Source organism: Phacochoerus africanus, chromosome 1 (genome assembly GCF_016906955.1).
Source record: "Phacochoerus africanus isolate WHEZ1 chromosome 1, ROS_Pafr_v1, whole genome shotgun sequence".
Taxonomy (NCBI): Eukaryota; Metazoa; Chordata; class Mammalia; order Artiodactyla; family Suidae; genus Phacochoerus; species Phacochoerus africanus.
The window spans coordinates 175759742-175787511 of NC_062544.1; the positions used below are offsets into that span (position 1 = coordinate 175759742).

The 27770-nt window shown below is 39.9% G+C and overlaps 1 protein-coding gene across 2 annotated transcripts in view; it reads right to left on the minus strand.

Moving 5' to 3' along the window:
* PLCH1 (phospholipase C eta 1) overlaps positions 1-27770 on the minus strand; it is a 235674-nt gene that overhangs the window by 23836 nt on the left and 184068 nt on the right. Inside the window, exons 10-14 of one of the 2 annotated variants that reach the window (XM_047785222.1) lie at positions 25500-25671; positions 20567-20674; positions 9571-9732; positions 3424-3495; positions 199-290 (exon numbers count right to left, since the gene is read on the minus strand). In XM_047785222.1, the coding sequence (XP_047641178.1) occupies positions 199-290; positions 3424-3495; positions 9571-9732; positions 20567-20674; positions 25500-25671 (606 nt within the window). Of the gene's footprint in view, positions 1-198; positions 294-3423; positions 3496-9570; positions 9733-20566; positions 20675-25499; positions 25672-27770 lie in introns of both variants that reach the window. The other variant, XM_047785216.1, reaches the window with a different exon arrangement.

Here is a 27770-nt window from a genome sequence, read left to right on the forward strand (position 1 = left end):
AAACGCTCATTGCACCAGGCAATGCAATTCCCCTATATGTATTATCATCTCATATCCAATTGATCTTCACGTGTCCCACTGTACTGAGCTCTTTACCTTGGGATCTGATTTTCTAGACTCATACACCCCAAAGAGACAGACTGATAGGGCTGGAGAGTCCCTGGGAGTCTGAGTGAGAAATGTGGAGCGCTTTCTTACCGGTACAGCTGGCCGATCTCCTTTCCAGGATTCTGCTGTGTGTCCTCTTCGTCATCAGTACTGTAAGACTTAGACCGTGATTTTGTTGTTTTCTGCTAGAAAAATCAAAGTAAACTTAACAAAGACTCACTGCATTAGGTAAATCTACAACATACAGAGAATGAAATGGGCTTTTAAAATACATGCATACACAGGGACAGTAACTTGGAGGGGAAAAAACTGACCAAATATTGCAGCTCGCCTCACCATTAATAACAAGCATGTTTATGGCCAAAATTCACCTTAAGATACTAAGGCAAAACTAAGGCCTTCATGCTTTAAAACCAACTTCTAAGCCACATAAAGTTCATGTCATGCACTAAAGTTCTCTATGAGGAGTAGGGTCAAAGTGGTAATATCCACTTAAGTGATTATAAGGGATAAAGTATCCTCTTATATGGGAACCTCACTATTCCTATTGACTTGCTTATAAAAGGCAGATTTGATTTTTAAAAAGTAGTAATTTTTAAAATGAATAACTACCATTCCTGCTTTTCTTTAGTATGTGCTCAAAAACCCACCTAAATCAAACTGTTCTACCAAACTTTTTATTCTTTTTAATTTCTAGAACACAGTGAAAATTGTTACCTATGATTCAGGCTGAAAGATCATAGCACTAATCTGGTGCCTTTGGACAGATTAGCTGTTAGACAGAAAACCCCTTAGGAATGATGCAGTTTCATCTCCACCACATTGGAGATAACTCCAATACTTGCGAACTCATACCTCAACAATACAAACAAAGCTGAGGGACCCTAGTAACTGCAGAAAACCTTGTCACCAAAAACACAACCTCTCCAAACTAAGACTTTCAGGCAGAGTACCCTGGACATCAGAGGAACGTAGCTTAGAAAAGGAAAGGGACTCCATCCACACATTACCATAGAACTCTAAGACCTTCTAGATTTTCTCATTCCCAGAAAATAAAAAATCAAGCTATATGGTTGGCATAAACACACTCAACTCTAGGGCACTGAGAGCCAGGTACCAATTTAGTCTGGAACCTTTTCAGATCTTATTTATGCCTTGAGAATCTCAATGTACATGATATAGGAACCCAAGCACCTTATGATTTCATGCTCCAGATGGGCCTCTTAACAAGCAGATAAATTGACTAACCTTCCAGGCTTCCAGTTGTGATATATTTTTTTTCTTTTTGGAGTCCCCTTGTGGCACATGGGGTTACTGCAGTGGCTTGGATCACTGTGGTGTCACAGGTCCGATCCGTGGCCTGGGAACTTCTGCATACCAAGGTTGCAACCAAAAACTTTAAAAAAAGTTATAAAAGGAAATTATAACCAATTGTGATTTTTTTAAGGGCAGGACAAAAACATTTATTCAAAAGGATTATTAGTTTTGTGATGATTAAATAAGAAGACATGGAAAGTCATTCTGGAAGCCACATAATATTAACAACCAATTTTAAATACTACTAGTATCTATTAAAATAATAATCTAGTCTTGTGGACATTCATTCTTATCACTTGAGACATAATAAATCCTAATTCTATAGTAGCTTAAAAACTCTCTAAAAGGTTTACTTTGGAAAACAGTTTTAATTTAAATGAGTAGTTGTAATCAAGAAATGAAATATTCTTCAATTCCACCAACAGTGAGCAATTTAAGGTGTTACAACAATAAATCTCTTTTAGGTTCATTTTAAAATATAACATGCAAAAAATAGGACTAAGTAATGAAGTACCAATGATAGATAATTGGAGAAATGATGATATATTTTCCTTACATACAGTTTTGACACATCCCATCATGGATAATATACCATATAATCAATTTTTCATCTTACTTTTTTATTTAATGTTTTTCATGTTGAGCTCTTCAGGGTGATCATCTTTGAACAACTACATAATTGTCCATCGTGTGAATGAATCACGATTTACATAGCAGCCTTTATGGGAGAATACTTTAGTTGTTTTCAGTTTATTATGACTATTTTGTCCAAACTTTTAATAAGTTATCCTATTGATGGGGCAGGAAATATTGATACACCATGCCTTGAAGTATAAAAGATGGCCTTGGAGAAACCTTATGCATAAAGTTCATCACCCAATAATTGATTTCTTAGTTAACATATTTTACTTTTTAATTTAAGTATCACACACATTTAGAAAAGTACAAGAATCAGAAGAGTACAACATGATGACTTCCCACAGAGTGAAAGCACCCAAGTGAGGAAATGGAATATCATCTGCCTTCGGAGTCCCCTTTTTGGTCATCACCTTCTCCCTGAAGGTAGCTACCATCCTGAATTTTACCCCATAGGTTTTTTGTTTTTGTTTTTATTTTGCCATTTTTGAACTTCATATAAAAGGAATCAAACTGCATGTACTCTACTCTCTTAGATCTGGATTCTTTTGCTCAATGATATGTTTATAAAGAACATACTGCAGGAAGTTGTAATTTTGTCATTCTCCTTGTTGATAAATATGCCCTCATGTGAATACACCACAATTTTTATTCATTCTATTACTGATAGGTGGTTGAACTGTTTCCTGTTAGTGCTACTAGGAATAATGTCACTATAAATATCATTGTTTCAGTGTCAGGACTCATAACCACAATGGAACTGATAAGACCTGGTTCATTCAGCAGCTTTAGTAGATATGGGGAAACAGTGTGCGGAAGTAGATGCACAAATGCAGATTCGAATGAGCAGTTTATGAGAGATCGACCTGCCCAACATCCTTCCTCACACTTGATGTTGTCCATCTCTTTACATTTGCTGTTATGGTGGGTGTATATGGAATCTCATCGTCATTTTAGTTTGCAATCCCCAAAGGACTGGTAAGGGTGAGCACCTTTTCCATATTAGTCACTTGGATATCTTCCCCTGTGAAGTGCATTTAAGTCTTTTGCCCATTTAAAAAAAAAAATTAGGGTGACTATCTTTATTGATTTGGAGAAATTCTTTATATATTCAGGATACAAGTCCTATGTGGCATATGTGTATTGAAAATATTCTTTTCCAGTATGCTATGTGCTCTTGATGCTTTTAATGAACAGACATTCTTAAGTTTTAGAGTAGTTTAATTATGAGTGTTTTCCTTTTCTGGGGTCCTGTGTAAGAAACTTTCAGTTAGTCCAAGGTCATGATGATAAATTCTCCTGTTACCTTCCAGGCACTTTCAATCAATTGAAATATGCATATTTATAACTCTTAATTCATACCTTATGTCTTCCAAAGTTGGTCATGAGGGATCGTCCGTGTGCTTTCTTTCCACTTTCCTTCACATCTGGATGCTAAGTAAATAAAGCATAATATGACTATTTTTTCTTCTTCGCTTTTGTTTTTTCCTTAATTCCGGTAGAATGGCATTGCATCTCTTCTTCTGTCTCTAGGTGAGCAGCAAGCACATCCTGCCCCTTTCTTCCTGCTCTACCGGCCATGTTCCTGAAGGTGGCTGTGTCTGCCTTGGGGGAGGGGGAGCGGGGACACTGACAGAGAAGCCTGGGCACCACCAGAGGATGGCAACTGCCAATAGCATCCCAAAGCTGGGGTTCCGGGCTTCTCACTGATGCCCAGGTGCGCAGGCCTCCCGGTGCCTGTTCACAAGGCTCTCCACAGCACAGGATGCATTATTCTGAATGCCCTGAGGGGGCATAAATCATCTTTAGTTAAAAGTAGATTTCATTTGGAAAAATAACAAACAGTCGTTAAGAGCCAATTTGGTTGAATAAAAAATGATTCACATTAATTGAAGGTTGCTATTTGGAATGTGGAAACATTAATAATAAATAAAATACAAGTATATCTAATAAGACTGTTTTTCTTCTTTTTTTTTCTTTCTTTTTGGGGGTGCACCTGCAGCATATGGAAATTTCCAGGCTAGGGGTCACATCAGAGCTATAGCTGCAGGCCTACGCCAGAGCCACAGCAATGCCAAATCCGAGTCATGTCTGTGAACTACACCAAAGCAACGCTGGATCCTTAACCCATTGAGCGAGGCCAGGGATCAAACCCACATCCCCATGGTTACTAGTCGGGTTCGTTACCGCTAAGCCACGATGGAAACTCCCTATTTTCCTTAAAGTAAACCACAACAAAGCTTATCTGTTCACTAAAATCATTCCCTCTGTGGTGAACACAAGAAACAGATTGTAGCCTCTGAAATCCTCATATGAATTAATTTTCCAGGCTGGAGATCTCTTTACTTTAGGGGACAGAAAGGCCACACTGCTAAAAGGTTTAGACTCTTATAAAATTGTTATCCCTAAAAACACATATTAGGTGAACTCACTGTGAATTACAGGATATAAGGACAGACCAACAGCCCCCCACCCCCAGGACTTTCAGCTGAACAAAGATAATCTTGTAAATGGAATATGTATGGGTGAGCAAAACCACTCAAAATCAAAAGGTCAGGGAGAGAATTTACATATTATCCATAGAGACTGATCAATTTGGGATGGGGACGGAGAGGAGTGAGAACAGGGTTGGGGAAAGAGGCAGTTCAGAAAACACCAGAGGAGGGAGGGGAGCAGGTTTACAGGGTAATTTTAGTGGAATAGTTTATATGTTTTGACTACCTTTGAAGATCAATTAAAGTTGATCATTAACTATTCAAAAACCCTGGAATTAATAAAGCAATCAGATGTGGTCATAGAAATAACACTGTTCTCCAAGCTAAGAGACCCAGTTCTGCCATCAAGTAGCCACAGGTTCTCCTGACCTCAGTCTTCTCATCTGTGAAGTGGGGAGGAATGGATCAATTAACCTCTGAGTTCCTTTCTAGTTCTATAGGAGCTCATCTATTGGTAGGGAGACCATGTCACCTATTGCCTAAAACAGGACTCTTTAGAGTGAAATGGGGCACTTCTAATAATTAACTACTCTGGGACAATACGTATAAGTGGGGCTGTCCCAGGCAAGTTAACGTATAAAGTCATCTTCTTTAATAGGCACCTGCTTTTCCCAAGGATTATACTAAGTGCATTACATACATTCTCACCTAATATATGTAACCATCCCTGGAGATAAGTATAATTAAAATCCCAGTTTTGCAGATAAGAAAAACCAAAATATAATGAAGTTAGATAATATGCCTGAAGTTACACAACTAGTTAGTGACAACATAGGGATTTTGTGGAGTTATACATCTCGTCCCTGGCTTGCTCCCTTTCTCCCACTCTACCTTCATTCTTTATGTACAAGAGGAATATACACAAATACCTCTCCTCAACCTGACCTCTCCTTGAGCACCAGCCCCACATCTTTCACTGAATTCATGGATCAGACTTTGTGCTAGAACATGACATGAATACAACGGAGACAACAAGCAAGAGAGATGCAGACTCTGTCCTCCATGGGCTTGCAATGTTACTTGGAGACAATTAATCGCAAGACAGTATAATAAGATGGAGAAATTTAACTATAACTGTGTATAACTATGATGGGGAAGTTTTGGGGCACTGTCTGGAGGCACAGGAAGGCCATCTACCTAGACGAGAGGATCAAAGAGGACTTTTAAGGGGACACATTACAAAAGCATAAGCCAGAAGACAGGCAGACATCATCATCTATGTGAGGTGAAGAAGACGAAGTATGCCCTGGCCAAGGAAAGAAAAACCACAAAGGCCAAGTGCTAAGAAGGTAGTACTTTCCAAGAAACAAAGAAAAAGCAGAAGCGGGAGTTACCATCATGGCTCAGCAGTTAACGAATCTGACTAGCATCCATGAGGATGTGGGTTCAATCCCCAGCCTCGCTTGGTGGGTTAAGGATCTGGTGTTGCCATGAGCTGTGGTGTAGGTCGCAGACCTGGCTCGGATCTGGCATTGCTGTGGCATGGCATAGGCTGGAGGCTACAGCTCCAATTGGACCCCTAGCCCGAAAACCTCCATATGCCTCAGATGAGGCCCTAAAAAGACAAGGAAGGAAGGAAGGGCAGAAGGGAGTTGTACTATACACATGTGCATTAGTGGATGAGTCAAGGTCAGGGTCGGATCATAGAAAAAGGATCTTTGGGGCTATGGCTTGCAATCTGAACTTCATCCTCCAAACTACAAAGAGCCTTTGAATGGTTTAAAATAGAATGACATGATCAGATGTGCAGTTCTGAAATATCACTATGGGAGTATTATAAGTGAGAGACTGGAGGGAGCGGGACAGTGGAAGAGATGGGAAGGTCCATTTAGGGAATAATTAAGGCCACCCAGGCAGCCACAGCTGGGTATAAAGAAAGGCGTGAATTCAAGAACTCTAAAGAAGGCAGGCACCCTTCTTGTTTATTAAGTTCTTCCAGCATGAAGGATGAGAATTTCACTCTTGTTTTACTTCAAGGATCTCTGGGGGGAAAATGGCACAAGCAGAACCCAGTACTGCACTGCTGAGCAACCATCCAAGAAGGAGGGAGCTGGAGTGATGTGCTTTCCTGAACCCATATCCTCAGCCTTGGCTCCACACTCACATGTGTATCTGACACAGATGGACTTGTCTCAACAGTAACTTGTCTTTGCTTGCCCACTGAACCAAAACCATATTTTATTTTAAAAACTAACACAACAGCAGGGTTAAAAACCATAACATTTAATAGTTCAGTTTCTTAAAGTTGAGGATCCATTTACTTCTAATAATACGGTGGTAACCTTGGATCTGAGTGTCTAAATCTAATGCACTATTGTAGTCACTGAGATTTAAGGGGAGTGAAAAAATAAGAAAAAGGAGGATGGGTTTTGTCCTACTACGTCTCCGAAATTTGAGGTCCCTTGCCATCTTACCTGAGGGAAAATTATCACCAGGATCTTTTCCATAAAAAGAAAGATAGAATTGTTTTGTTTCTTCAAAATTTTCCAAGACCTGCTGTTGCCTTTCCAATTGGAATGATCTGGGCTGGAGCAAAGACTGCTCCAAAAACTTACTGGGAATTGATTGGCCCAGACTAGCCAATTCACCAGGGACAAGAAGCAGAAATCAAGCTGGGCTAATGGAGTGTAATTTCACTGGTATTTGTGTGGTTGGAAATAAGAGGCTGGAGGGGCAGGGAGGAAGGCAGAAGATTTAGAAATGTTATGAAAATTCAAAATTGTATGATAAACTGTAAGGGCAATAATGCCATAATTGACATTTTGGTTGTCTCGCCAACATTCCATTCCACCCCTCTGGCGTGCTATTTCAGAGAGGCTAACCTTCAAGTCAGTTCCAAGGGTAAGTTCTCATAGGCATCAGCAAGTCAATATTATCCTATACCCTTGCCAAAATGCTGTTCCAAGAAGGACATATAACCGAGGCCACAGAGATCGGCTCAGGGGTGGACACGTGAGCTAAGTGCCCCGTCAAAGCTCAGCACCACCTCTGGTTTGCTGGCATGATGCACATACACTGTCTCACTCTCTCTGGACTTGAACCAAGAAACACATAGCTCAGGGGCCCATTAGCAGTCACCCTGAAACCACCAAGACAGGGGGAACCAGACATGGGATGATGCTAAGCACGTGGTAGGTAAACAGAGACAGATCTTTTGTGACCCTGCTGAGCCTCTGAATTAAGCCCACCTTGAAGGCCACACTGCAAATGAACTTGCTGCTTACCTAACCCAACATCTTTCCTCAATATTTAAGCTATTTTGAATTAGGTTTTCTCTATTTGGAAACTAAACAGACATGAGAAACAGTCCGGTGATTGAAAGGCTGAACTTGTATAGGGTTTAGAAAGTAACCGCCAAAGCTGGTCCCTCAGATCCAAGGGTGGTCACCACCACATATGACCTTCCCTTTGCCTGGGGAGCTCTGAGTTCTGAGGACAGGTGGCAATAGCAAGGAGGGCTGTTAAGCCAGTGACCACATGGATCCGCTCTGGGCCAGAATAAATGCCCTCAATGTCCTGCAATGATAGCATCAATAAACAAATGACCCCTTCTTCCTGGCCCATTTGTGATATTTTTATTAGAAAGCAGAATAAAAATCTCAACCAGAGACCAAATCATTCATTCATTCAACAACTATACATGAAGGTCATACAAGTCCCAAGCACTATACGAGTCAGAATAATAATGGTAATAAAGACTGGCATGGTTCCCGTCTTCATGGACTCTACAGACCAGTTGAGAGGACAGATATTGAACAAATAACTACAAATTTGTAAAAAAAAAAAAAAAAAAAAATTTAATTAAAAAAAATTTTTCATAAAAAAGAAGATATAACAGGTTACCATCGATAATATAAAGGTGATAGCTAACCTAATACAGGGGTCAAGGCAGCACTCATTTAGAACACCACACTGATGCTGAAATTTAAGTAGAAGTTAGCTAGAGGAGATATAGAAATGAGTGTTCCAGGCAGAGGAAACAGAATGTGAGGAAGACCATGACATTTAGACAGCTGTGGCTAGCATGACAATTGTGTGTGGTGGTGTGATAGGGACGATGGGGAGATGAGACAGGAGAGGTTAGCAAGGAAGCAATTAAGTAGGTCCTTGAAGGCCTAGTTTAAGAGTCTGTAAATTACCCCAAGCATAATGGGAAGCCACTGAAAAATTTTGAACAATGGAGTGACATGATCAGATTTGCATGTTTAAAACATCAAGCTGATTTCAAAGTGAAGGTTGGATTGAAAGAGGACAAGTAAGTAAATGGGTAAGACACATATCCAAAGTACTGTCTACTGTTAATCAGAATTTCCTTAAATTCTCCCATTGCATTTCATTTGAAAGTACAGATTTAATTCCTGCTGTGGCTCAGCGGTAATGAACCCAACTAGTATCCATGAGGATGCAGTTTGATCCCTGGCCTTGCTCAGTGGATTAAGGATCCTGCATTGCCGTGAGCTGTGGTGTAGGTTGCAGATGCTGCTCAGACCCAGCATTGCTGTAGTGTAGTGGTGTAGGCCGGCAGCTGAAGCTCTGATTCGACCCCTAGCCTGGGAACTTCCATAAGCCTCGGGTGCAGGCCTAAAAAAAAAAAAAAAAAAAAAAGAGGGCAGGAGAAGTCTAGGTGAGAGTTAACTTTGGCTTGAATTAGGACACAGCCATGGAGAAGTGAACAGATAGACACATTCAGGAGGGGTGATCAACAGGGCATGGAGGCCACCTGAATGAGCCACCCTCATCTGGGTACACATGGGAAAGGCGAATGCAGGGGCATAGGCTTTGTCCTGAGGGGCCCGGTGAACCAGTGCATGAGTCATTTCCATCCCCATTCATCCACTTTAATCTGCTATTTCTCACATCACTTTGCAATAGGCAATTTTCATTTCTCCAGCAATATGAGGATAGAAATGGAAGAAAGTGAAAGAGCATTCCACAAATGACAAATGATCAGAAATAAAGTATGACGTGCTTTCTTTTTCCTGCTGAAGGACAAATACAAGAGGGAATTGTATACCTGCTTCAGGTGTGCATTTAAGCCTTCATGCGTGGCCTTCAGTAGTGCCCTCACTGTGAAACTATCAGGATCTTCCTTGTCTCGAATTTGAGATTCTTTTAACAGTGACTCCAGTTTTTTCCTTATGAAAGACTCCACCTGATGCTCAGTGGTCCCATTATTCTGCAAAGAATTAAGCAATGGAAATAATTCCCTTAAGAAACACAGAATCACTTACAGCGCACCCTTCACTCAAGCCAATATTTCTTCTATAATTTCTCTCTCAATTACCTGTAAGAAGATAAGCTTACTGAACCATTTTTGTCCTTCTCCCCACATCCCTTCACCAGTACCATACAATCATGATTACTGGGACCACATTCAACTTTCAGCAACCTTATATAAGTCTTCAGAGATGCAGAATCTAATGTTTAGGGAAGTTAAATAAGTTGATCAAGGTTACTTTAGGATCACAACTAATTTCAAATATTTTGGATAACAAAGCTCTGTCTGGGTCCAGATGATGACTTATGCAACTTCTGCAATTTTTAGGTGACCAAGGGACACAGATTTCCTAGAAGTCTCATTTAGCATAGTCTTTTGGCCACCTTGTTCTACCTGAAATCAATGGCCCAGGCTCTGCTCACTACGTCTGTTAACAACTTCACCTCTCCCATTGTCCAACACATTTCTGTAAATTGTTTAGCCATTTGCCAAAGACCAACCCACCCAAAAGCAAGGAAGGGGCACTCCTCCACCAGAATGATTCTCCTAGTCCTCATCCAAAGTTTAAGGTCCATTTTTTCACTTGCAAATTTGTTACTAAATTGCCATTAAACTGCAGAATGGGCCGTTTTTCAGTAATTCATTTTCACAAGCAATATAAAAAGAAATTTGTGAAAAAAAAAGGGGGCTACATCAGGTTAGGTTATTGAATTTCCCTGTATTAATATCACAGTATGAATATCTTTACTATATCCCACGAGTGAGGCACTCCACCTTAATAAAGGCCCTCGGGTCCTGAGGAGATGTGAAGGTGGAAAAGAGCTTGCCCTTGACATAAGGAGCAAACACCCCATTAGGCTAAGAATGCTATGTCCCCAAATATCCTATTGTGGTCTGCACAGCTGCCTGCAAGAGCACAAATGACCAGCACAACAGGGGTTCTGAGAGTCTCTGGCTAGACAAGGGTCTGAGTCATATTTTAGAAATGATATTAACCTGACAGGGTGCGCAGAAAGAGGAAAGGTACCTACAGATGAAAAGCCAGGCACACTGGCTCCCGCTATGGGCACTAAGAGCCCAGGCCAATGTACTAGTGGGGGATTTAATAAGAGTGAGAGTTTGAGGGTATTTTCCATAAAATAAGCGTGTATTGAGCTGCTATGCCACTGTCACAGAACACTCCGTGTCACAGAGAAGACAGACACATCGGTGAACAGTTACACAACAGGTGTAATAGGGTGACAGAGGGGTACACAGAGGAGGGGCACCTTGTCTGGCCTTGGGAATGCAGGAGAGACTTCAAGGAGCAGTGCACATTTGAGCCAAGCCTTTAAACATGGGTGTATTAGGTTCCTGTGGCTGCTGTAACAAACTACCACAAACCTAATAGTTTATAATCAAGAGAGATTTATTTTCCCACAATTCTAGAGGCCAGATGTATGAAATCAGGTCATCTGCAAGGCTACACTCCCTCTCAAAGGCTTGAAGGAGAAAATTCTTCCTTGCTTCTTCTAATTCATGGTGGTGCCAAGCATTCCTTGGCTTGTGGCAGCAGAAGTCTAGGCTCTGCCTCTGTCTCCACATAACCGCCTCCTATGTATCCCTAATTCTAATGTTAATAAAGGGCAAGCTAATCCTGAGGGGAAAAAAAAAAGGCCACTTGTCATTGGATTTTTTTAAGGCTCACCCAGTAAATCCAGAATGATCTCATCTCAAGATTCCTAACTTAATTACATCTACCAAGTCTCTTTTTCCAAATAAGGTACTAGAAGGTAGGAGTTGGATCTATCCTTCGGTGGCCACAAATCAACACACTACAATGAATAAGAATTGATAAACTGGAGTTCTCTAGTAGCTCAGCAGGTTAAGGATCCGGCATTAGCACTGCTATGGTGCAAGTTCAGTCCCTGGCCCGGGAACTCCCACATTCCACTAGTGTGGCCAAAAAAAAAAAGTTGATAATCTGGCAAAGAGGAGGGTGACAGCATTCCAATATGAGCAAAAGCCTGGAGAAAATAGCATCAGTGAGAACTAGAAACTACATGAACATGAGGAAAAGATCACAGGGAAACAGAAAAGGCTGTGCTGAAGCCCAAGAGCACTGCTACATAACAATGCTTCATTTGAGTCCCCAACACCTTTTAGGGAAGCATAGGACTAGCCAATTTTACTCATAATGAAGCCAAATTTTACTCAGAAGTAGAAAGATTCAACAACTTGTCCAAACACACAAGCCTAAGCAGTGGCTGAACTGGGACCCAAGACTTCCAATTCAAAATTCTGTGTCTATTTCACCATCCAGTGCTGTGACCATCCCTTTTATACTGTCATAGAAAAAGAAATTCTTGGAGTTCCCTTTGTGGCGCAGCAGAAACGAACCTCACAAGTATCCATGAGGATGTGGGTTCGATTCCTAGCCTTGCTCAGTGGGTCAAGGACCCGGCATTGCCATGAGCTTTGGTGTAGGTAACAGATGTGACTCAGATCTGGTGTTGCTGTGGCTGTGGTGTAGACCAGCAGCTACAGCTCTGATTCGATCCCTGGTCTGGGAACTTCCATATGCTGTGAATGCAGCCCTAAAAAGCAAAACAAAACCAAAAAAAAAGGAAGAAGAAAGAAAAAAGAAAAGAAAAATTCTTGAGCCAAACTGATCATGAGCAGGCTCATATTGTAAACAACCATTAGTCCTATATGACACCTGGGAAATACCTCACCACAATATCTCTATGAAAAAAGAGTAGAAATGACTTAAGATCAGAGGAGAATCCAAGAAAGGAAGTTCAGGTCTGGAACTCCCAACACATTTTATCAGGTGATCCAGAGCCTGCAGGAAGCATGTGCGCTCGCAAGTCCAAAGGAGAAAGTGTGGAAGAGTCCCTAGTGTACCCGTGTCACACAAATGCCCCAAAGAAGCATCAGTTTCTTTTCCTGACTCAGGGTTGCGTGAGAAGCAGGAGATAGCGAGGATGTGAACTGTAGCAGTTATGTCCAGACACTTTCCCCATCAGCAAAACAAGGATTAAAATACAAAGGCAGGCTGACTGGTGCTGGTGAAATAATGAATGCATGATACAAAGACTATAATTATTCACTTCACATCCTCTCAACACTGGGAGTTGCTGAAGGAATGATATTTCTGTCTGTTGATCTTTTTCTTCCCTGTGAAATACAGCATGAGAATAAATATGTGGCTGAGTTTTCACTAATATATTATCATTTGGCCCTGGAACACAATAACACTTAATAAAAAGAAAGCTGAGATGGACACCTGACCTCACAACCTGTCAGCCACCAGGCAGCTGCAGACCACAGCTGAAAGCCATATGCATCATGATCTTTTGTTCCCCCGAGCCAGCGAGCCAGCGGGAGAGGGTGGAGGTTGCAGCTGGAGTGGGGGGAGGGGAGGGCAGCCCTTCAATTTGGACAGGAGTACTTTCCACCTGAGAAGCAATCAGGGTTCCTAATTCCCATTTCTGTGAAATAAGTATGATCCAGGAATATCGACCACACAGAAATAAATCAAACACTGAACATACACTTGTTTCATCTCCAGCATAAAATAAAAGGATCACTAGAAAGACAGAGGGCTGACCACCCCAGGCTGGGAAGCAGCAGGAAAGGGGAGGCAGTGGGGTGGAGGGGCTGCCCCTTAAAGAGGGACTCTCAAGCAGTGGTGCTCTATCTCTACTACACACTAGAATCACCTGAGGAGTGGGATGCTGCAAAACCCCAGACTACACCCTAAACCAATTACATAGGAATCTCTGGGCTTGGACCTATGCACTGGGATTTTTGAAAGCTCCCCTGTCATTCCACTGTGTAGACAAAGTTAAGGACCTTCACCTTAAAAACAAAACAAAACACTGGAATATCTTACCATCCCAAAATATCTCAGCCCCCAACCCCTCACAGGGCTAGAGTCTGCAGACAGGAAGGATAATTATTAGCTGCCCTTTGTGGGAGCCTTAGAGCTTTCCAAGCTGGTCACCTGAGTGTCATGGGCTGAAGAGCAACTGCTTCTCTGCCAATCCAAGGCTGTCATCTACTCCTGTCCTCTACTATCTCCTGCCTGCCCCCTTAGCTCCCTTAAAACACCTTCTTTTCCTCAATCAAGGACCAGCTCAGGACATAACAATAGTGCTGCAGCTGCTATTCTTGTTACTGACTGTATCCAGCATTTATTAAGAACAAATCATGTGCCAGGCATTGTTCTGAGTTCTTTACAGTGTATGAAAGAACTTAGCCCTCATGATAATAATTTTTCTTTTTTCTTCAGTTAAATGATTTCATTCCTTGAGTACATAAAAAGTCAAATTAAGGCAACTATGTCAGGATGAGTGATTCGCCTTTCCAACTGGAAGAACTCATACTTTTTTTTAATTGAAGTATAATTGATTTACAATTTTATATTAGTTTCAGGTGAACAAAATTGCTTATTCTTATACTAGAGAGCATATTGGTTCAGTTGTTCTCAGTAAAAATCAGAATTCAGTATCCGTATTGTTTCTGTTTATCTCAAGATGTTTTCAAATACTAATGGGTTTTTTGTTTTTTTTGTTTTTTGGGTTTTTTTTTTGTCTTTTTGCCTTTTTCTAGGGCCACTCCTGCGGCACATGCATGTTCCCAGGCTAGGGGTCTAGTCGGAGCTGTTGCCTCCGGCCTACGCCACAGCCACAGCAATGGGGAATCCGAGCCACATCTGTGACCTACACCACACCTCACGGCAACACCAGATCCTTAACCCACTGAGCAAGGCCAGGGATGGAACCCGCAACCTCATGGTTCCTAGTTGGATTCGTCAACCACAACGGGAACTCCCAAATACTAAGAGCTCTTTTAATTAACCAGTAGAAACCCCCAGGAAGATATTGAGAAAAATGGGTGGACTTCAGGATTCTCAAGATTTTGTTGTCTGTCTTACAATGCACTTGTACAAGGTCATGGGAATCCCCTAGGACTGTAGACCTGCTTCTTCAGGTCAGATGTCAATGTCAGCCAGAAGAGGACACGCCTACCACAGTTTAGGGCCAACAGGGACAGATTCTTCCTGGAAGCATGAATGTGACTTATGAAGGTGGCAGGCAGGCCAAGACACAGACACAAATGCATTTTGACATATTATTTTGATGTTCATTTAGAAGATGAGGATAAAGAAATTGAGGCATAGAAGGGTTGGCAAACTCTTCAGAATTATACAATTAACAGGTGGCAGAGCCAGGCTCTGACCTAGGCAGTCTGGCTCCAAAGCTTGTGTTTGACGAATCTCCCACCCAGTATTTCACCTGACCTACTCTGGGTGTTCTAGCCCAACCTCAGCTCTCTTTTCCCTGAATTCACATTGTATGAAGTCAATAGCACATGACATAGGGGGTTCCCTGATGGTGTAATAGTTAAGATTCAGCGCTTTAACCACTGCACCCCAGGTTGGATCACTAGTTTGGGAACTAAGATCTCACATCAAGCTGTTGCACATTGATCCAAAAAAATAATAACAAAACACCACATGACATAATAGTTTGTCAAGTTTGTTATTCATTATTTGCTACTAGTGTGATAACTGAAATCTTATATGTAGAAAGTCCTTAGCTTGGTGCTGGTGCTCAAAAAATGGTATTTAAATGGTGATTTTTTTAGCTCAGGTATAAAAAATATAAGAGTACAATGTCAGAAAAGTAGCAGAAGGTAATGTTTCTTCAGAGTTGTTAAGCATACAATTAAAAATATTATTAGAGCAACCAATCTTCATATACTTAAAAAAAATATATATAGTCCAAAATGAATGTAAGTCTGGGTAGGCACATTTGTATATACATACGGGTTTATAAACGACTGTGTATATTCATGCTTGGGCGTCTTCCTCTGCTCCAGTGATAAAAGAACTAACAAAGAAAAAAGTCATAATCTTGGCCACAATAAAATAACAAGATCACTGCAGATCGCAAATGTACCTGAGCTCCATATTCACAGTGGGCAAACATGGCCAAGAATTTATATCTTACAATAGAAGCTGAAGATTATCCACATGCTGTGGTCTCACAACATGGAACCAAGGTGGTAAACAAAGGTGGAATGGCGTCTTTAAGCAGGAAACATTAAAAAAAAATACTATGTGGAAGATACAAAATTTAATATCGAAAAAGGCAGAAGTAAGAAGACAACCAAAATGTTGGTTGGCTTGGAGATTGGATGGGTAACATCTTCAACAGAAAATTCCCAATCAATGGGAGGTCTGGTTAGGTAGGAACTTGGGGCACAGGTGTGCTGTGTGTGTAGGTGGGGACCTCAAGGGGTGCTGCTTAGGGCTCAAATGAAAGCAACCTCCGAACCACTAGATTTGAAGGTTGAATACAGAAAGAAGGAGAATGGAAGGGAAAAACATTCCATTCAAAATTGAACCTTCAACCCCAAATTCTAAAACCCATGTGGAAAACTAATGCTAAGGCAGAGTCCCACAAACATCAACACATGGAATGGAGATTCACTTTTTCACTTTAAAATAAGAATGTTTAGATGCTCAAAGATATAAAGAAATTGCCCCATAAAAAGATCAAGAAACTGAGAAGCCAAATAATAAAATAAGGACAGATGTCTATGAAAAAAAAAAAAAAAAAACAGTAAAAATTTTTTCAAGTCAAGGGTATAGTCATTGAAATTAAAAGGATAGCTGGGGGGAGTTCCCTTCATGGCTCAGTGGTTAATGACCCGACTAGGATCCATGAGGGTTCGGGTTCATTCCCTGGCCTCACTCAGTGGGTTAAGAATCTGGCATTGCCGTGAGATATGTTGTAGGTCACAGATGTGGCTCAGATCCCAAGTTTCTGTGGCTGTGGCATAGGTCAGTAGTTGTAGCTCCGATTCAACCCCTAGCCTGGGAACTTCATATGCTGCGGGTTTGGCCCTAAAAAAGTAAAAAAGAAAAAGAAAATGGTAAAGTTACAGAACAGCTAGAATAGAAAGGAAAGACTGATTACCAAACTTCTCAGCAGTAGTAATTCTCAGAAGACAATACTTTTGAAATATAAACATATACATAAAGGTCTAACATATGTATAATATGTTAGAGCTTAAATGTTCATTACCTTTACTCTCTGGCCCAGCAGGAGGCAGAAGTGGTATCATGAACTAGAAAACAACTGGGATCTTCAGCTCACCTTCCACTCTTTCTCTCCTGAACACAAGATGCAACAGCAAACAGCATGCCTGGCACATGGGTGTTTACTGAGTAACAGGACCTCACAATCTCACGATGTAACTCACCCCTTCCAAAAGTGCTGACAAGTCTTAAACCAACAAGATTCATAATCTGCCTTAAAATTGCTTAAATCTTAAAACAAAGAGTTTAGGAAAGAAGGTCAATCTGCAGCTAAGGAAGTAGAAAGGGAAGAAACTTATTAAAATGAGTAGTGTGAGACATACACACAGAGCGGATAATGGTTTTAGGGTATTAATACAACACAGGGTAGTTACGTGTTACTCTACTAGGGCTAATTTAAACTTGTTGGAAGGCTTGGTGTTCATGGGATGAGCAATGGGTGTTCATAAGAGAGAGAGAGAGAGCAAGAAAAAAAGACAATTGAATAACTCAGAAGAGGAAAGTAATCAGTGAGGTTGAAATATGGGGGTGGAAAGTCTGTAAGGCACACTGACATGAGAGGACCCTATAAAGATGAATAATGGTGAGCTAGCCTCATTGAATCAAATCTGCTAGATTACTATACTGTGGTTGAAAAGAAATTGTCCCTGAGTCTTTGGGCTGTGTGATTCTTGGGTCACTGAACACAATGGCTTTACCTATAGCTTATACATTATGAGCCAGATTTTCTCTATGGCTGAAGCCACAAAATAGCCAGGCAGAAGCTTAAAAGATTCAATTAATTCAATAACAGAAAGTGTTTAAAAGAGCAAAAGTTTCAGTGTGGTTTGAGTCGCTTAGACAGTAGACTAAGAGAACAAGAAACTGGTACGAGGGTCCCGCCTCTCATGCTGCTTGTAATGCTGGGTGAGCCACAAATCCTGCTTCTGACCTCTGCACATGCTGCTCCCTCTACCTCAAAACGTTCTTCCCTAGATACCAGCATGGCTAACTTCACTTCTCTGAAGTCTTCGCTGACATGTTACCTTCTCTGTGAGGCCTTTCCTGGCCATCCCATCGAAAACGTCAATAGACCCTTCACACACACACTATCTACACGTCTTCCCTCCCTTTTTCTCTTTAGCACTTGTCACTGCTGCACACAAGATACATGTTACTTACTTGTTTTTTGGTCCTTGTCTATCCTCCCTTCTCCCATTAATGTATAAACTCCATGAAGGCAAAGCTTTTTGTCTGTTTTATTTATTGATATGTACCCCAACAGCTACAGCATGTCGGCTGCATCTCCAACAGGAGTTTCTCAATAAAATTTGGTTGAAATGTGCAAATGAATCTTGCATAAGCCCCATGAGAGCTAGCATTCCAGTGTTTGTGAATGCTAAGCTAAAATTTTTAATATTTATGGTAGTAATAGCAATTGTAAATCTAACCACATTCTGTTAACTTAAAACTGAGGTTAAATTCCTCTAAGGTAATTATTGGTTTCATACAAACTATGCGCAGTACATCCTATCTTGCAGAAATACGATCAGATACTGGGTTTAGATTAGGCAATTTACATTTAATACTCAGATAAGGTATCTGAGCTCTCTGCTGACAACGGGACTAGAAATTATCTGATTACAGGGTAACGTTTTGGCTTTCTAAATACAGCACTGCCTTTTCTCAGAAGAGCTCAAAAATAAAGAAAAAAAAAGATTGGAAAAAATGAGTAAAAAAATCTCATAGATTTCCACCAGAATGTTGGTTTCTTGATGTATTTTCTCTCCTAAAGTATAACAAAGAGACACCTGTAAAATGTTACAGGTAAGACGCTCTTCACATTCACTTAGGCCCAAATCGAAGAACCCAAATGAAAGATCATGTCTATCTTTATGGAATCACGTTCTAAACTACCTGAATGTATGTATGTCTAGCACCTAGACATTAACAAAGAGACTCTGAAGACTGAGGGGATCCCAGTTGGGTATTTTCACAGGTGAAGTTACTAATTTGTTTCTATAAAACTACAGCTAACTCTTTTTTGTCTCACTCTTTTATAAGTATAGATGTTTAACTTAGAAAGTTAGAAGGCTCACTAACATTAGAAGAAAATTTACATTACTGGGTGGAGTTAGGAACTAGAATAACTTGGGTTTCACTCAGAGCATTACGTGACTCTTGTGATAGTAGCTAAATTTCTACCACTCGATTTCACCAGAAACTGCATTTCCTAAACACAAAACTTAGTCAAGACTCTATTCTTTGCTTCCAAGTGATAGACTATTCTGAGGCTGGCAACCGAGCATTTTGGGAAACAAGAGGCAAAGATAATGAAATTCAGAGACTAAAATCTGGTTCATAAAATAAAGCTTTAAAAAAGAATGAAATCAACTATAATCACAAGTAATTAATTACAAAAATTGCAATAGCTGGCATAGCAAAAAAGACTAAAATATTAACTATTTTCACTTATGTGAATCTGTTCAGATTAATTTTCTGTAACCATAGCCCTATTAGTGGTATTTAATTGAAATTAAATATTTAGTTAATTTTAACATTTAATTAAATATAATATTATAGTATTAAAAGGCTATAATAATGCAGATGATAATTTTTCCTTTTCACTTCAAGGTGAATCTTCTTCACACATCAACCCTTCTAAAATGCATTAAAGTCAAGAAAAAACTATCTACAGAGGCTTCAGCTGTCACTAAGCTCTTGCCCTCTTTGAAAAAAAATACCAGCTCCCTTAAACAGGAAGCCATCACAGTTGCTATTATCTAGAAGAGAGTAGACTGTTTTAATGATGAATCACTGAATTCATGGCAATGATGTAAATTAGAAGATTTTTACAATATTTCTTTTTTAGAGGGTAGCACAATAGCCCTGACATCTAGAGGAACACTGCTTTTCTGTAGAAATGAAATGGTAAACCCTACAACAAATTAACCTGAGCAGATGTTTCTTTCAGATTATTATATGATCCTGGCAATCATGTAAGTTGTAGAAAGTGGAGGAGGTCAGTAAGTCCTAGCCCCCCGGTGGTGGCAAGGGGGTGGAGGTGGGGTCTTTAAGCCTTACATTCCTCCAGATTTGCATTTCCATTGGATTACCTGGCTAGATGGTGCTTTTCCACAACTGGAGCTCCTAGATCTAGGACAGGGGTCTGAAGCACCACGTAGGTGACAAACTATTCTTAGCCATTTTATCTAAGATGTGGCAAGTTAAAGATTCAGCCGAGAGACCCATGTCTGGAAGAGCTTGGGAATCCTCTGGTCCAAGGTACATTCTCTTAGGGACAGGATGAGCATTCTAGAGAAGCAGACCCACATGCAGTTGGGTTCTGTGAGTCAGCCTTGGCAGGGAGCATGGTGGATCCACTAGCAGGAAGCAGGGAGACAATGATAAAGCCAGTTTATTTCATCAGACAGTAACATTTCCAACTGCAATTTGAATTTTGACCAAGTTGTGATAGGAGGGAACTTGTTCCTGGAGAGAGGGTCAGATGGGTTAATCACTAACATTCCTTCTAAGACACAAGAATCCTTGACTCATTCACTCAATAAACATTTGGGAATCTGTGTGCCTGCACACAAAGTAATTTTCAATAAATATCTTTTTACACTGCAGCCACCATATCTGTGAAAATTCCAACACAGCAGCAAGTTTTACTGCAGCACACAGAAGGTAAAAATTATGGCCAAGCATGTAACTTACATAATGGAGTTTGAACTTGCATTCATCTTCAATTTCATCTGCACTGTCTTCATCAGAAACTTCCCCTTCCTCTGCATCATCTCCAAGGTGATAAGGCAACTTCTTGCCCTGAAATGAAACAAAACACTCAATTTAAAAATGAAAATTCAGCAAGACAGGGGTAGAGATTTAAGAGGTACAAACTACTATATGTAAAATAAAGAAGCTATAAGGATATATTGTATAGCACAGGGAAACACACCCATTATTTCATAATAACTTTAAATTGAGTATAATCTATAAAAATATTGAATTAGATGTTATACATCTGAAACTAATATTATAAATTAGAAATCAACTAAACTTCAATTAAAAAATAAATAGAGCATAAAAAATAAAAATGAAAATTCACAAAAGGCAGAAATGAGCCAGTGTCTGTCAACAGATGAATGGATAAACAAAATGTGATATATGCACACAATGAAATATTATTCAGCTTTAAAAAGTAAGGACATCTGACTAATGCTACAACATGGATGAACCTTGACGATATTAGGTTAAATGAATAAGCCAGTCGTAGGAGGAACCCACGGCAGCCAAATTCAGAGACAGGAAGTAAAACAGCAGTTTCCAGGGGTTGGGAGAAGGGGGTGGTGGGAAAGATGGGGAGTTGTTTAATCAGTAAGAAGTTTCGGTTTTGCAAGATAAAAAGAGTACTGTACACGGCAATGTGAATGTACGTAACACTACTGAACTGTGGACTTATAATTGGTTAAGATGGTAGGTAAGTTTTATGCTGTGTGCATTTAAAAACTGAAAAATGAAACTAAATGCTATCCCTCTGCTGATCATTAATTGAGACCGACTAGTCAGATAGTCTGAATTAGGGGCAAAACAAAGGAATAAGAGGCTTTCGAGAAAAGTTAGTTGTATTACTTCCAATTAAATACAATTAAATAGGGGGAGTTCCCTTCGTGGCTCAGAGGTTAATGAACCCAATTAGGATTCATGAGGATGCAGGTTCGATCCCTGGCTGATCCCTGGCCTCGCTGTGTGTTAAGTATCCAGTGTTGCTGTGAGCTGTGGTATAGGCCAGCGGCTGTAGCTCTGATTTGACGCCTAGCCTGGGAACCTCCATATGCCGCAGGTGCTGACCTAAAAAGCAAATACATACATACATACATACATACAATTAAATAGGTATACTATATTTACAAATAAAAATCAGACCAGACTTGGGGCCAGACATTCTGTTCAAAAATATTTGACTCATCATAACAGGCATCACCCCCTGCCACGTCCTTCCAGTAACTTGTTCTACATGCCCTTCCCTCATGCTGGGCTGTGCAGTCTCCACTGATCAAGCCCACCTTCACAGACAAGGCAGTGAGACACCTGCCCAGCTGGCACATGCCCCTCAAACTACTCACCAACACACTTGAGGAATCAGGGGCTTTTGGACAAGGAAGAATTCCTATACCAAAGTGGTAGGAAACCCAAGTTATAGAATTATAAACATGCTATGATCTCAATGATATATAAAAACTCAGGGAAAAACTCTGGCTGAAAATATGGTCACTTATTAAAACTAAGAATCTCTGGGTAACACTATTATAGGTGTTGAGTCATTTTCTCCTTTTTATTATGGGTGATGTCCACTTTCTCCTGACATTTCACAATATATAGTCAGAAAAAGTACAAGTAAATAAAGAGCAGAAGTAGAAGGCATGGCCCAGGGGCCTAAAAAGGGCTTCTAGAGCAGCAAACCATTTGTATCAATAAAGCATCTTACTTGCAAACAGAAGGAATATTAAGAGGAAATTGAATCACTCCCAGAATCTTGGAGGACAGGAGAGCAGAAGCAGGCTCTGAGACTAAGTGGCCAAGGTCACTATGGTAGGCAGCCTCTAAAGTACCCACAATGTTCCTACCTCTTGCTATTCATTCCCTCCCATAATCCCTTCCCCTGGAGCATGGGCTGGACCTAGTGACCCCTTCTGATAAATGAAATATAGCAAAAACAAAACGTCTAACATTTTTAGCTTCTACAAGACTATTCCTTAAAACATAAAGAGGGGGAAAATTTTTTAAACATGGAAGGATGTTCATATGCGTGGTAGCCAAAAATAATAATAAATTTCTCAATATCATTCCAGACCACTACCCAGGCTGATCTTCAAGATCCAGTGAGTTCTAGTATTCCTGCTCTCCACACCCCCTGCCATGGCACTCTTTCCAACACCCACTTCTCTCTCCCTAAGACCACTAGCACAGTTGGGTTTTCAAAGAGATCCCCCTCCCAGTTTTCCTGTCCCTTCCCTCATACCTAAAGCTCTTGACCTTGGGTGCTTGGCATGGTCATAGAGTCAAAGCTAATCAAATCATTTGTGTAATGAATTAAAAAATCCATATTAAAAATCCAAAACTCTTGGGGTTTGGATACTTAAACATTTTCTTCAACTTACAAAAGGATGTATATAGGTTTAAAAAGATGGTATTACACACTCCTATATATAAAATAGATAACCAGCAAGGACCTACTGTACAGCCCAGGGAACTATAGTCAATATTTTGTAATAACCTATAAGGGGAAAGAATTTGAAAAAGAATTCATATATATGAATTCATATCATCTGAAAAAGAACATATATGTACATATATATATTAATCACTGTGCTGTACACCTGAAACTAATACAACATTGTAAACCAACTATACTTCAATAAAAATGAATAATTTACCTTCATAGCACTATGTATATTTTTATTTGTATGTGCTACCTGCAAAGTGAAAACTATATTCTCTTCCTCCTTTTCCATAAGAATATATATAGATATATAAATATAAGTATAAACATACAGATATATACTATGATTACTAATTTAAAATGGCTAAAACTTTTTTCACTTCTTCCTGCATATTTTTAATAACAAGGTAGCTTGGAATTAAAGCATTTATGTCTATATATTACTTTACATCTTAGTGACACAGAGGCTCCTATAAAATGAGTTTACTTCTCCTTATTTTAGAGAGCACTATAGAGTAGCTATGATAATACAGCAGTACCAGAAATAAGGTACTCAACTAAGTGGTGGCCAGACATATTCAGGAATACATAGACGTCAAGATTAAAACTTCCTTTATCTATTCACAACCAATTATTTATTCAGAGTCAACTTTGTTTGAGGCACAATGGCAGACACTGAGATGGATCTGTACACAAGACATTTAAAATGTAGTGAAAGCACTTCCTTCTTTTGAAATATTATTCATTCCATTCATTGAATTTTTTAAATGTTCAGCAGAACAGAGCTAACAGACATGAGAAGCGACATCACCCAGTAAGCAATAACAATGAATTAAAAAATCCATATTAACAATCCAAACTCTTGGGGTTTGGATACTTAAATATTTTCTCAAGTGACGTGCAAGACTGTGATACCACGTGAAGGAAAGGAAAGTGCAACCACCATGAGCAGCAGTAAAAGACAGGCCCAGCAGTGGTGTTAAGTTTCAAATCCCCTTCATTTAGATGTGGCAGAGGTGGGGGAGTAAAGAGAGACAGTAGCCATCTCAGAGAATTCACAAGATGCTCTCATTTTCAGTCCTCTTAAAATCTAATTAAAAGACATCAGGGCCATATTTTCTGCCAGCCTTTTCCACATTCCTGGCCCTCAAAGATACTTTATCCAGGCAGACAGGAAGAAAAAGCAACATAACAGAACACTGTTTCTTAACACTTTTTTTTTTTTTTGGTCTTTTTGTCATTTTGAGGGCCGCTTCTGCGGCATATGGAGGTTCCCGGGCTAGGAGTCTAATCGGCACTATAGCCGCCAGCCTACGCCACAGCCACAGCAACGCCAGATCCGAGCCGCATCTGCAACCTACACTACAGCTCATGGCAACGCCGGATCCTTAACTCACTGAGCAAGGCCAAGGATCGAACCCGCAACCTCCTGGTTCCTAGTCGGAGCTTTTATGCAAATGCTTTTTCACACATACAAATGTCCAATGACAACTCTTTGATGGATTCAGTCTATAATTCTCATTCAACCAATAGAAAAGCAGGTTTTGACCAATTCCAAAGATGAATACTTTATATCTTTCCCATTTGCTGTCCTCTCCTAAAGCCCTAGTTAAAGTCTTGCCATGAAGTTATACTGACTTTCCTATGCCTCCTTTGTGATGTCTGGTTTTTGTACACACTCTTTTTAAGTAAAATATGACCCCGTTTGAATATTAAACTGCTCTTCCTTAGGTTTTTAGTCTCAAAATAGTATGACTATCCAAGGTAGTTTTAATCCAAACACAAAATTAACTGGAATCAAGTAAAATCACATCAACAATCTGAAAATTCAAGGTGCTGTTTTTCAGGCTACCCTTTGTATTAATAATATTCATTTCAGGTAGTAAGCTTCCTCCCTTGGAAGGTCTGTTTATGAAATGTCATTCTATTCACCTACTGCTCCTCTGCATATACACAAGTCCTCTGAGGCACGACGTCTGAGCCTCTGCTCCGCTTTGAAGCAAGCTCTTCTCACTTACATAACCAAGGCTGATCAACCATGAAGACTTTTTTTGACAGAGAGTTATTGGAGCTTGAAAAGGCGAGAAGAATTTGAAAGAAATGCTTTCGCATACGGACACAAGGAGCCTCTCCTCCTCTGTAATCCACGCCTCCTGTACACACACTTCTCTCCAGCGTGAACTAGTGCAGACTAAAATATTCAACATCTGGCTCACAGTATCGATGTTTGCACCTCATAAAAACAAATCCCAGAATACACAGTCAGTAGCAAGCCTTTTCTGAAGGTATGACTATAAATAAATTGAAACGAGACAACCCTTTGTGTAGTGACTCTGTTATGCTCTTCATAAACCACTTTTCAGTCCTTAAGGGAGAGAGGGCTGAGGAGGTCATTAATGGCTTTTATTGCATTCCTAAGGTAATTACCTTCACGAGGATTTTGCCTTTCAAACTTTGAGGACTTGGAAGCTGCTTGGTTTCTCCTGTGTCTACAGATGACAGGTCAAGTTTGTCTTGAAATATTCCTTTCAGGTACTGAGCAATCTTCCTCTGCTGCTGGACACTGCAGTGATTCTCAATGGATAGTATGACCGGGAACCTGAGAGGATAGCAGCACATTGTAAAGGCCTCAAGACGCAGGAACCTGTGAAACTCCTTCTGTGTTCATTATTCTTACAAGCCTGGTGATGGTATTTGTGAGAGAGGTGATGATTAAAATGCTTCTAAAATGAAAAAGATGAGAGATGTATTAAAAAACAAACAAACAAACAAAACCCTCCCCTGAACGAATATACTTTACCAGGCATAATGGCTGAACAAAATTATGAAGAAAATGGCTGACCCCATGTGGGATGACTTAGTCTAATATTTTGCATCACATGCACACACACACAAACATATATTATGTCTCATTTCCAAAAAAAAATACAAGAGAAAATTTTGAGAGATAAAAAAACTAACGAAAGGAAACTGATAATATAATTATGTCTTATTTATTCAAAAGTCTAGAAACATCTACAAAATCACTATCATTAAATGTAGATATTTACTCTGAAAACATATAATCAGCACCCAGCTTGAAAATTACCATTGAGGATAAAATAACATGATGGAATTTGTGTTTTATAGCAACCTATGTCAGGCATTTCAAAGTCATTTGTATAGAATTATATACTAGTCTTTACTTTCAGAAAGGAAAAAAAGTCAAGCATTCATTCTCTGCCAGCACTCAGGTTTCTGTGCAAAGAATGGAGGCCCCAGTGAAGTGATTACCACAGACAGCCTGAGGAACAAGGAATGATTACATTACTCCTCTTCTGACCATTTTTTCCTCAGAATAAGAAATTATTTCAGGCTTATTTTCACGCTTTCCAGTGTTTCATCGCATATCTTTTAAATTAACAGGCAATACACTTGTTCCAGAAAATGCAAACCAATATTTAAATTTCCTCATATATCTATGTGGAGAAAAACATTTTATTTCTGGGGTTGTATGACAAGGCCAAGTTCCCCAATATAGGCTGTGACCTCCTGAAATTACATTCTATCCTCATTAGGAAAACTGATGCCAGAAGTGATATGATAGATGAAACTTTGTGACTGGGGTTGGTTTGGTTATCTGACTATAATCTGCTTGCTCTTATATCCTCACAAGAGTTTTACCCCAGTGTTAGAGAGAAAAACAACAGCAAACTATCAACCTAGAGTTGTCTATGCAATCACATCAGGGAGTTCTAGCAATGGGTTTTTACATTATCGATCTGTTTATGAAAAGCCTGTTAGTGTCTAAGGATGTTTAGAGTAAAGCAGTGCATCTTAACAGGGGCGCGGGTGATTGTGCAGCACCCCTCCCAGTGTCTGAAGACCTTTTTGGTGGTCACAGTGTTGAGGGGGTGGGGTTCCTACTGGTGTTTAGCGAGTAGAAGTAAGAATGCTGCTCGCCATCTGCAATGCCCAAGAGAGTTGCCCACCACAAGAATTATCTGGCCCCAAATGTCAACAGGACCAAGGCTGAGGAACCCTGGTGTAAAGATGGAACTAAAATTTAAGAAAAAGATGGAACTTTTAAAATGCACTAATCAAGCTTAACTGTTTTAATTGGAAGTATTTTTCTCCTGAAGATCCCCAGACTTGAAGTAAGCACTGTCCAGTCACCAAAGGGTCTTCTATGGTACACGGATGGCAGGTCTTCTCAATGCTTTACTTCACATATTGGAAAATAACAGCAAACCACTTCATTAACCTGTCTATGACTAATAGCAGTTAGGGTGAAAAGACCCATCAGAACTTAGCATCAGAGATTCTTCCATGGAGAAGACACCAAAAACAAAACCTACTATGCAGCAAGTGTCTCTTATCAAATAGCATTTTAACCTCACATTTAATTAATGAGAAGAACAAACATTAAAAATTTTAAAGGTTACTAATATCTCTAAAATTAATTTGATGCAATTGTAATTTTAATTTGCCTCTTTTAATTCCAAAATCCATTTTTGAATGTCTGGTATACTGCAGGCACTGGTTAGGCAATAAAGAATGAAAGAGACATAGCCCCGTATGTTCCATGAGTTCATGGTCCTAAAGACTTAAAAGGAAGCAAGTCATCAGCAATTTTAAGAGCATGCAATATATGATAGAAATATACTCAGGACACTCAGGACAGTGAAAAGGAGCATTTACATCAGCTGTGGTGTTAGT